Here is a 10039-nt window from a genome sequence, read left to right as displayed (position 1 = left end):
AAGAATGTATGTAATTAGAGAAGCCAATTTTTTAGTATTAAATAAATATCAGTAAAATTAACATAAGAAAAATAATTTTAATGGATTAACCATCGAAATTTTGGGAATAGCTGAAGCTTAGGTGGGTCGCCATAGCCAAGCCACAATGAATAATGAATAATGAATAATGAATAAATACTTAAATAGGGTGATGAAAGAACCGAGTAACGTGAGAGGGGGCGAATATATATCATAAATCATTGCGTACATCTTCCCTCAAATAAATAAATTTGCAAAATCGGCAGTGAATCTATATTTCACAGAAAATCTCACATCTTGCTGCTCTAGAGAACAAGAATCAAGTAATCGGCGTTGAGTTGAGTTTCCGGCAATGTGGAAGCTCTGGTGGCTAGTAAGCTTGTTTATCTGCTCGATTTCGTTGGCCGCTGCTCAGGGATCTAGTAGCAAAACCAGTCCTTGGCTAACATTAAGAGGTAATCAATACACCAACTACCTTTACTCTTTTTTGTATATGATGTTCACACTTCGATCTCTGTCGTCGGAAATTTATTCCAATTTCGGAGGATTTCGGCTTGTGGAATTGGGAATGCATAAATTATGAAACCCTTCCTCTAGTTGTTTACTCAGTTCTAGACTTCAAGTCCAAACGGAGCAAGAAAAATGCTTAAAAACCATAGGATTTTGTGTAAATGAACTTGTCAACTTGTGATCTGTCGCTTTCAGAAAGATCTATGCTTAGAAGACGAGCCGGTTTAGAACGACTTTAATAAAAAAAAATTAATGTGATTTTTTTGATTTCGTTAATGGTCGATTGATTGTTTGACGCTCCAAGTAATAAGACATCTTAACTAAATTACTAACTTTTGGCTTTGAAGTATTTTTCTATATCATTCCAGGATTATTTCCCGACTCCAGTCTACTACATTTTTAGGGTATCATGTTCTGAACACTCCATGTTGTAACTTTTTGCAGGAGATCCTCCTTTAGTGGTTGCACGTGGTGGGTTTTCAGGATTATTTCCCGACTCCAGTTACAATGCCTATACTTTCGCTTTGCTTACCGGTGTGCCTGACATGATCCTTTGGTGTGATGTACAATTGACTAGCGATAATGCTGGGATTTGTTATCCAAATCTTGATCTTAGCAATGCTTCCACAATTTCTTCTCTGTTCAATAACAGGAACAAAACCTACCCTGTGAATGGAGTCCCTACAACAGGATTTTTTCCAATGGATTTCTCACTTGCAGACCTAGAAAATGTCTCCTGTAAGTTTAACTTAAATTTTATTAATCTGTGATAACTGCTACTCACGTTTTATGTTTGTGTGTGTGTGTTGCAACAGTAACACAGGGCGTGTTGTCTCGAACTCCAGTTTTTGATGGGTCATTGAAATTACTTACTGTGGAAGAAGTTTCAGGGCAAGTGAAACCACCTGGACTGTGGTTGAACATCCAGCATGATGCATTTTACAGCCAACACAATTTAAGTATGAGAAATTATGTGATCACTACAGCTAAAAAAGCCGCTATTAACTACATTTCATCTCCAGAAGTTAACTTTTTAAAAAGTCTGGTGACAAACTTCAAAGCAAGCAAAACAACCAAATTAATTTTCCGGTTCCTAGGTCAGGACGAAACCGAGCCAACCACCAACCAAACATACTCTTCTCTTTTGACCAATTTGAAGTTTATCAAGACATTTGCTTCCGGAATCTTAGTTCCTAAATCATACATATGGCCTGTGGATCAAGATTTTTATTTGCAACCATCTACATCACTGGTGTTGGACGCCCACAAGGAGGGTCTAGAAGTTTTTGCTTCTGATTTTGCGAATGATGTACAGTTTGCGTATAATTACAGTTATGACCCTGTGGCAGAGTATCTCTCTTTCATTGATAATGGGAAGTTTGCTGTGGATGGTGTCCTTTCTGACAACCCGATTACTCCATCTGCAGCTTTTGGTAAGTTTACAGTCACATTGATTGCACCCTCCTCCTCCAACACATTCATTTCTTTTCTCTCTAAGTTAAATAAATATATCTGAAACCAAACCATGCAGATTGCCTATCTCATCTGGGAAAAAATCAAGCAAAGCAAGGTCAGTCTCAGTCCTCCTTTAAATTAATACCTGTAAATGCGCATTTGATTGGCCTTTTTAGCTTTTTTTTTTTTTTGTCAGCAAAACCTTTGATCATTACATCTGAAGGAGCAAGTGGGGACTACCCTGGTTGTACTGATTTGGCATACAGAAAAGCTGTTTCTGATGGTGCTGATATAATCGACTGCCCTGTTCAAATGACAAGTGATGGGGTGCCTTTTTGTTTAGGCTCTATAAACCTTCTTGATAGAACAACAGCTGCAGAGTCAGGTTTTAGCAACCTTACTCAAGTCATTCCTGAGCTTCAGCCTACTGCTGGGATATATTCCTTTAGCCTCACATGGACCCAGGTTCAGGGCTTGACACGTAAGCAATCTACTCTAATCACTTCTCTTTGACTTTTTTACAATTTCTTTCTTTTCACATGTTTTTGTTTTTCTTCTCTTTTTATGTTGCTAGCTGCAATATACAACACATATAAGAACTACAGTTTGTTTCGGAATCCAAAAGCCAAAAATGATGGAAAGCTTATGACCTTGTCCGACTTTCTGGCTTTTGCAAGTAATGCTACTTCTGTTTCTGGTGTCTTGATCAACATTAAGGTAAGTGTATGCTCTCCATTTCCTTTTTCTTTTTCTATTAATTGAAATCTGGTGAATCTGACACTAGTTTTGTTGTTTGATTAACATCCAGAATGCACCATACCTAGCAGCAAATCAAGGATTAAGTGTCGTGGATGCAGTCATGAATGCATTAAGTAACTCTACTTACAATAATCAGAGGACCAAAAAAATATTAATCCAATCTCCAGATGGTGGGGTTCTGAGATTATTCAAGGCAAAAAGCAACAGACATGAGCTTGTTTATGAGGTTGATGAAAACATTGGTGATGCCCAGAATGCAACCATCTCAGATATTAGTAAAATGGCTAATTCTGTAGTGGTTGGAAAGGAATCTGTATTCCCTCGCAATAGTGGATTTCTTGTTGATCAAACTGATGTTGTGACAAAACTTCAAGCTTTTAAGCTCCCGGTTTATGTACAGATTATGAACAATGAGTTTATTTCACAGCCATGGGACTTCTTTTCGGATCCATATGTTGAACTAAACTCGTATGTTGTGGGAGCTAATGTTGATGGTGTTATTACAGATTATCCAGCTACTGCAGCCAAATACAGAAGTAAGTTTATCAATAATTACTAATTACACACTATTACTGTTAGTGTGTAAAAAATAGGGTTTGAGTTGAAATCTTCCATCACAGTGTCCACATTTGGTCCCTCAACTTTTAAAATTTGTATCAAATACACCATTATGACCTGCTCTGCTATAGCATGTAGCTTTCTGGTCATCATGGTACAAATCAGTAAAATAAAATGAGTTTATGTACCTTTGATGGACAAAAAATCCATAATGACCAAATGTGGATAAGGAAGATTTGGTTATTAATATATACTAATTTTTTTTTTTTTTTAATAATATGGCAAATCCAGTCAACAGGTGTTTAGGACTACCACCAAATCAGACGCCGGCATACATGGCTCCTGCTTCACCTGGACAGCTACTGCCACTGATGACACCACAGTTGATGCCGCCAGCTGAGGCTCCCAACCCCATTTTGACTGAGGCTGACGTGGCAGATTCTCCTATCCCTCCAGCCATAAAACCATCCCCGCCTACTGGAAATGCCACGTCACCACCTTCCGCCTCCCCAAGTGGCCAGCCTCCTAAAGCCGCTGTTGGGATTCTGTTTTCTTCTTTGGCCATTGTTGTGGTTGCCTTTCTTCTCATGATTTGAAAGGATGGATCATTAAGTTTAGTTTAGATTATTATTATTTATAAAGAATGCTTTGATGCGTTCTCGGCTTTTGTACCGATTGGTTTCAGTTTTTAGTGTTCATGTAATTAAGTATTTATTTGTTTGTTCCTGGTATGTAATTTGAGAACAAACATGAGACTGTGATGAATTCTTTGTATGTTATGTTAAGTATTGTATTGGTTTCATTTGTTTTGCAACCTATGTATATGATTGAATTTGGTAACGGACACCGTTATACATTCTTAGACATGTTTATGTTTTAATTGAGTAATTCAAAACTTTGTAAATATAACTTGCTGGAATCTATTATTCTATACCCGTCAAGTCATATATATATATATATATATATATATATATATATATATATATATATATATATATATATATATATATATATATATATATATATATATATATATATATATATATATATATATATATATATATATATATATATATATATATATATATATATATATAGGCTAAGAGAATCGGAAAGAGAGTGTTTAGAGAGACATGAGGGAAATAACAATAGAAATTTTTTATTCGTATGAATATTCGATGATTTTTACAATCGTTTACAATCCTTTATATATATAGGCAAAGGGTAGTGTAATATTTACAATTAAAATATCGACAGACAAAACTTGACATTACATAGAGTAAAAAAAGACTACACACCAAATAAAGTGATGGCACATCTGTAAAAAGTAGGAAATAATAATTCTATATGACAATTATAATTTCATAAATAACCCTTATGTCTTGTTTTTTTCACAAATGAACCTTAAATTTGTTCAAATGAAGATATATGCACAGCTCAAAAAACACTTTTACCACCTGAATTATAAACTCCTAGCAGAAGGACACTACTTACAAATTTGGTCTCATCAAAATTGGCATATGCTCTTGCCATTCAACGGCGAAGGAGATACATTATTGAGACTAGAAGATATCATGAAAAGTGAAGAACAGGTTGACACAAAACCAGGATCACCGGTTTTTATTGACAGTACTCATCGGGATTTTTAGCAAGTGATGTTTTTTCAACAAATGATACAAAATGATAAGTTTGAACAAATTTAAGAGCCATTTGTGAAAAAGACAAGACATAACAAGTTCAAGAGCCATTTATGAAATTATAGTTGTCATATAGAATTATTATTTCCTAAATGTGTCATCACTTTATTTGGTGTGTAGTCTTTTCTTACTTTATGTAATATATATATATATATATATATATATATATATATATATATATATATATATATATATATATATATATATATATATATATATATATATATATATATATAACCTACTATAAGAAAAATTACAAAGATGTGGTGCTTAAAATATCAATATAGTAATTAGATTAAGGACACCATAAGTTCATGACAACATATTTTAAACCAAATTTTATGTAGACGGTCTATTTTCTTTACATACAATAACAATATACTTCAATTGTTTAATGATAACTTTTAAATTTAATATAAAAAAAAAAAAAAAAAATTATCATCGAACAATTTAAGTATACTGATTTTTATATTTTAATTGTTTTATATATGAGGGTTTGATAGTTAAAACGAGTAAAAGATGACTGGTTTGCCAAAAGTATATTTTCTTTACACACACACAATAACAATATATTTTAATTGTTAAATGATAATGATTTTTTTTATTGTTTTGTGCATGACAGTTTGATAGTTAAAACTTAAAACGAGTTTAAAATGACTCGGGATTTTAAAAAAAAAAGTGACTGAAAACTTTATAGTATAAAATGAAAAGAATAAATAAATATGGTTATAATGAAAATTAACCAATAATATATGTTATTATTGTATTAAGCAAAAAGAATATTTATTCAAGGGGTTCACACAACTTTACAGAGATTAGAAGACTTCCAAAACCCAGTGTTTTAAAAACCGGTTTGAACCGGCCGGTCGAACCGGTTGGACCAGGAATCGGGGAAGGAAGCGGTTCAACTATCACCGGTTTTATGTCTATTTTTGAACCGGATCGAACCGGCCGGTTTTTACAAAAATCCAGTTGAACCGGTTCAATTAAACCGGTTGAACCGGTTAAATTGAATAAAAACACATGGAATTGAAACATTTTGCATAAAAAACTTTGATAGTTTTTTCACATTTATTAAAATTTTTCTGAATAAAAACACATGATAAATGTTATGAAGTTTTTTTATACGTTTTTATTCATCTATGATTATATTTTCTTTTTAATGCACAAGAATTGATATAAAACTTATGATTATGAGTTATTTTAATGTATTTAGATTGATCTACAACTTGTGTTTATGTGTATTTTAATGTTTGAACTTGTGGACATGAACTTCTTGATTTGTGTATGTATGTATGTCAATGAAAATACGAAAAAATATGCAAATTATAGAAACCGGTTTACTAAGCGGTCGAACCGGAAACCGGTAACCATACCGGTTCAACTAAAAAACTAGTTTTTAAAACATTGCCAAAACCTTTGCTTATCTGTAATCTGAAATCTATATCATTTCCATGTCTATGGTTTTCTGTTTCCATCATTTGAGCACTGCAATTGCATCTTCGTTTTTTTCTTACACCCATTAATTGATTTCCACAAAATGCAATGTTCCAAAACCTAAATGATAAGATTATCCTGTTTCTCTTGGATATTAACTCAAATCCTTTTAAGTAGCCTAAAAAAATAAGATTAGCATTGTTTCCTTGCCCTAAAAAAAGAGACTGCCAGATTGGAGAAAGCGAAAGAAACATTATAGGGTGCATACATCAAAAGCCTGAAATTCTATTACTTGTATCACCTCTCTTTCCATACCATGATATTTTATGTTTATCTATAACATCGAGTATTTCTATAAAGCTCTTTCGTGTGGTGGATTCAGGAGCAAACACTTTTGGTGACATGCTTCTGAGTATTCAAACCTTTCTCACACAGTTACAACTTACAAATCGGTATAGTGCCTCCAGAGTAACTGGCTTTTGCCAATTCGACCTAAAGTGGTTTTTGTAGATAGCCGTTGCTTTGCAATTTGATGGAAATTATACATACATGTACACTCTATAATAATTACTAAAAGATACAAGTAAAGTTGTACAACCATGGATTGTACACATTACTGCACATGGCTTTTGATGGAAGAACTAAATCCAGTTTGACTGTCATGGTACTTATCCCACAACTGTAGTGTTCCATTTACTATTGTGTTTTTTAGACTTTTGGTGGTTGATTATGACCATTTTCTTGTTTTGCTGGTTTATTATGGCGTTTATTTTTTGTTAATGCATTAGTTGTTGGTTTATACTACAGTATTATTATAAACATGAGTAAAATTGTGATTTTTTCATCATTCAGCAATCAAACAGCATGTTTCAAACTATATCTTGCAATTTGCAGCCTCATCCATAAGGGCCTGATTGTTAACTTCCAAACAAACTTTCTTGGTTTAGAAAAATGCAGACTTTGGTACAATAAAATGCATGTTCTTCCCTTTGAAATTGCTAAAGGCAAATGGACCACGTTTGTTGATATAGTTCTTGAATAATACAATATGATTATAGAGTAAAAAGTGTTGGAATATCATTCATTCATTTGTGAGATATCAAAACAAAAAATTGTCAAGTGTGAAAATCCATGAGAAATGACTTTCATATTGACTATATGAAGTGTTCCGGAAGTCATTTCAAACAATAATTTTTTATTAGATAACAAATCAATCTAAATTTTAATGTCTCAAAACACATAAATAAAGACTATTGAAAGATTGGATGATAAATAAACTTTTCAACATTTTTAGTAAGTTAAAATACTTTTATGCAACTATCCATCGAAGTTAAATTAAGATTTATTTTGCAGGCCTAACTCCTCTTGCTAAATAAGTTGACAACTCTAGATTAATTGCCAAATAAACAAATCTTAAAAGCGTTTTTCGAGATGCTGAAACATGGCAACAATAGAAGCAAAATTGTTAACAAAACCAACAGCATGAACCCGGCATTAGTCTTTCAACATCAATAGAAAAACGAAAATCTCAGTCATGCCTCCCTTAAAATAAATAAGAAATACAAATCTATAAAAAACCAACTTAAGCAGTGCCAGCACCCTTTCCTTTCTTCTTCTGCAACTTCTTCATGTAGAATTCAAGCTCCTTCCCTTCCAATATGTATCTGCCAAATTATTTTACCCCACCAAATCAACACACATACAAATATTTTAGCTTTTATATAATTAATTACATATAAGAAATATGAATTTGAGAAGAAATAAAAAAAATACATACCCATCAGCACGACCACACTGGCCAGGGCGTGAAGAGATAGCTGCAAGAAGACGACCACTGGAGAACTGTTCTTCAACATGTTGGTCAAGTTTGCGTTCCTCTTGACGCTTTTCCAATTTCCTCACAACATGATTACTTTTCTTCGCTTCCTCTGTTGCACCTTCTACTTCCTATAATTAATTAATTAAAAAAAAATCAAACAACTTAATATTCATTATACACGTATATAGATAATTTAACAATGCATATCTGTAAACAGGAACTTACCTCTCCCTCTTTTTTGGTGGCTGAAGGAGCTGGCTTCTTCTTGCGACCAATTTCAACACCATAGTGTTGAAGATACCATTGTTTGAAAGGTGCAGCATCGACCTGAACAATGGCACTCTTGACAAGAGTTTGGGTCCTGACCAACTCATTGTTGGATGCATTGTAAACCACATCCAAGATACGGGTCTTACGGGTCACAGCCTCACTACCCCAGGAGTAGTTCCCTGTATCCAACCTCAAAGCACGCCACTTCACGTTTCCACCACGAACTCTCACCCTTCTAACAGTCTTGTTGCTTGAGATCTTCGTGTTGGCAGGCTGTCTTCCGAGCTCATACCTCCATAAAAAAAAGATCAAAGTGTTAGGATTGCTAACCAACAAAAAACATAACTCCGAGCTCTTAAATTTGAAACTGATAAGATACTTTAGGTGTAATACTTTACATCATCCTATATATCATCCTTCTGTTTACAAGATGACACGGATGGTCTTGTTAAAAATTTAATTACTAGGAAATGGCTGAAAACGGTTTTATCATCTCTTTCAACGTATTTATGTACTTCACTGATTGAGTCTCCAAGTAGAAGCTATGAGGTTATTGTGAGCTAGAATGAAATCCTCAACAGCACTTTTAATTAAAAGCATAGACTTCAGCTTTTCGAATAGAACATTGAGAAAACCAGCGATAATTAATTTTTTGAAAAAACTATGATCTGTTGAAACTAATAGCATATCTGTCTGAAACAAAGGCAATGAGAAAACACTGAAGAATAGAGTGACAATTGATACGATTATCGCACTATCTGAATATTATCCATGAGAACGATTAAAACAGAGAAGAAAATCAAACAAAGAAAGAGGACCAAACACACGTTGCAAGCACGTAGAAGGAATTATGAAACGGATCAAGCAATCGGAAAAGCGTAATTAACGACCGACTATAAAAGCAAATAGAGGCTGAATGTGTAAATTACTTTCGCTTCTTTCTCCAGGCCTTCTTCTTGCCACCGGTCGCACGTCTCTTGTGCATGGAATCACGAGAGATACCTGCAATAACAATGGGTCATCATCGGAGTGTATAAAATTTGACATCGAGAAACTAGACGAAGTAGCAAATCATCAAACTTGTGAAATGAAATTACTAACTCATGAACCGTACCCATGTTTGCAGATGGCGGACGATCCTCCTACTCTAGGGTTTATGCCGCGCCTCCGAACTCAAGACTTCCGATATATAATTAGGGTTTGTAAGGACTTAAAAGGCGAGGCGGATCGCCTCTCTACACTTACAGAAAACCTACTATAGGCTGAAAGCCCAAAACCTCCATGAAATCTGTATCTACCCAGCCCACTAATGTTTATAGTAATACTAATAATCGATAAAAGTGTCATTTTATTTAAACTTATAGTTCTCATATTTAACAAATGCATGTAGTAATTAGTTTAAAGAAAAAATAATCATAGTAGCCATTTTCAAAGTTTTTATCACAAAATAACTATAGAAAATAAAAAATAATTAAAATAGCTACCATTTTCACAAATGACCATCTACGAAAATGGA

The 10039-nt window shown here is 33.7% G+C and overlaps 2 protein-coding genes across 2 annotated transcripts; one reads left to right on the top strand and one right to left on the bottom strand.

The window, feature by feature from the left end:
• Window positions 1–202: 202 nt before the first annotated feature.
• Window positions 203–4102, top strand: LOC111889631 (glycerophosphodiester phosphodiesterase GDPDL3). Its single transcript, XM_023885776.2, has 8 exons — window positions 203–473; window positions 973–1266; window positions 1344–1961; window positions 2060–2098; window positions 2180–2464; window positions 2558–2700; window positions 2792–3278; window positions 3592–4102. The coding sequence occupies exons 1-8, from the start codon at window positions 371–373 to the stop codon at window positions 3894–3896; spliced, it is 2274 nt and encodes a 757-aa protein (XP_023741544.1). The 5' UTR covers window positions 203–370; the 3' UTR covers window positions 3897–4102.
• Window positions 4103–7803: 3701 nt separating this feature from the next.
• On the bottom strand, window positions 7804–9775 carry LOC111889632 (40S ribosomal protein S8). Its single transcript, XM_023885777.3, has 5 exons — window positions 9638–9775; window positions 9453–9525; window positions 8479–8815; window positions 8212–8381; window positions 7804–8098 (listed from the first exon to the last, which is right to left on the bottom strand). The coding sequence occupies exons 1-5, from the start codon at window positions 9639–9641 to the stop codon at window positions 8017–8019; spliced, it is 666 nt and encodes a 221-aa protein (XP_023741545.1). The 5' UTR covers window positions 9642–9775; the 3' UTR covers window positions 7804–8016.
• Between the last annotated feature and the right edge of the window lie 264 nt (window positions 9776–10039).

Source organism: Lactuca sativa, chromosome 5 (assembly GCF_002870075.4).
Source record: "Lactuca sativa cultivar Salinas chromosome 5, Lsat_Salinas_v11, whole genome shotgun sequence".
NCBI classification, from domain to species: Eukaryota; Viridiplantae; Streptophyta; class Magnoliopsida; order Asterales; family Asteraceae; genus Lactuca; species Lactuca sativa.
The sequence above is the reverse complement of the archived record's forward strand: the minus strand, read 5'-3'. Positions and strand labels throughout refer to the sequence as shown.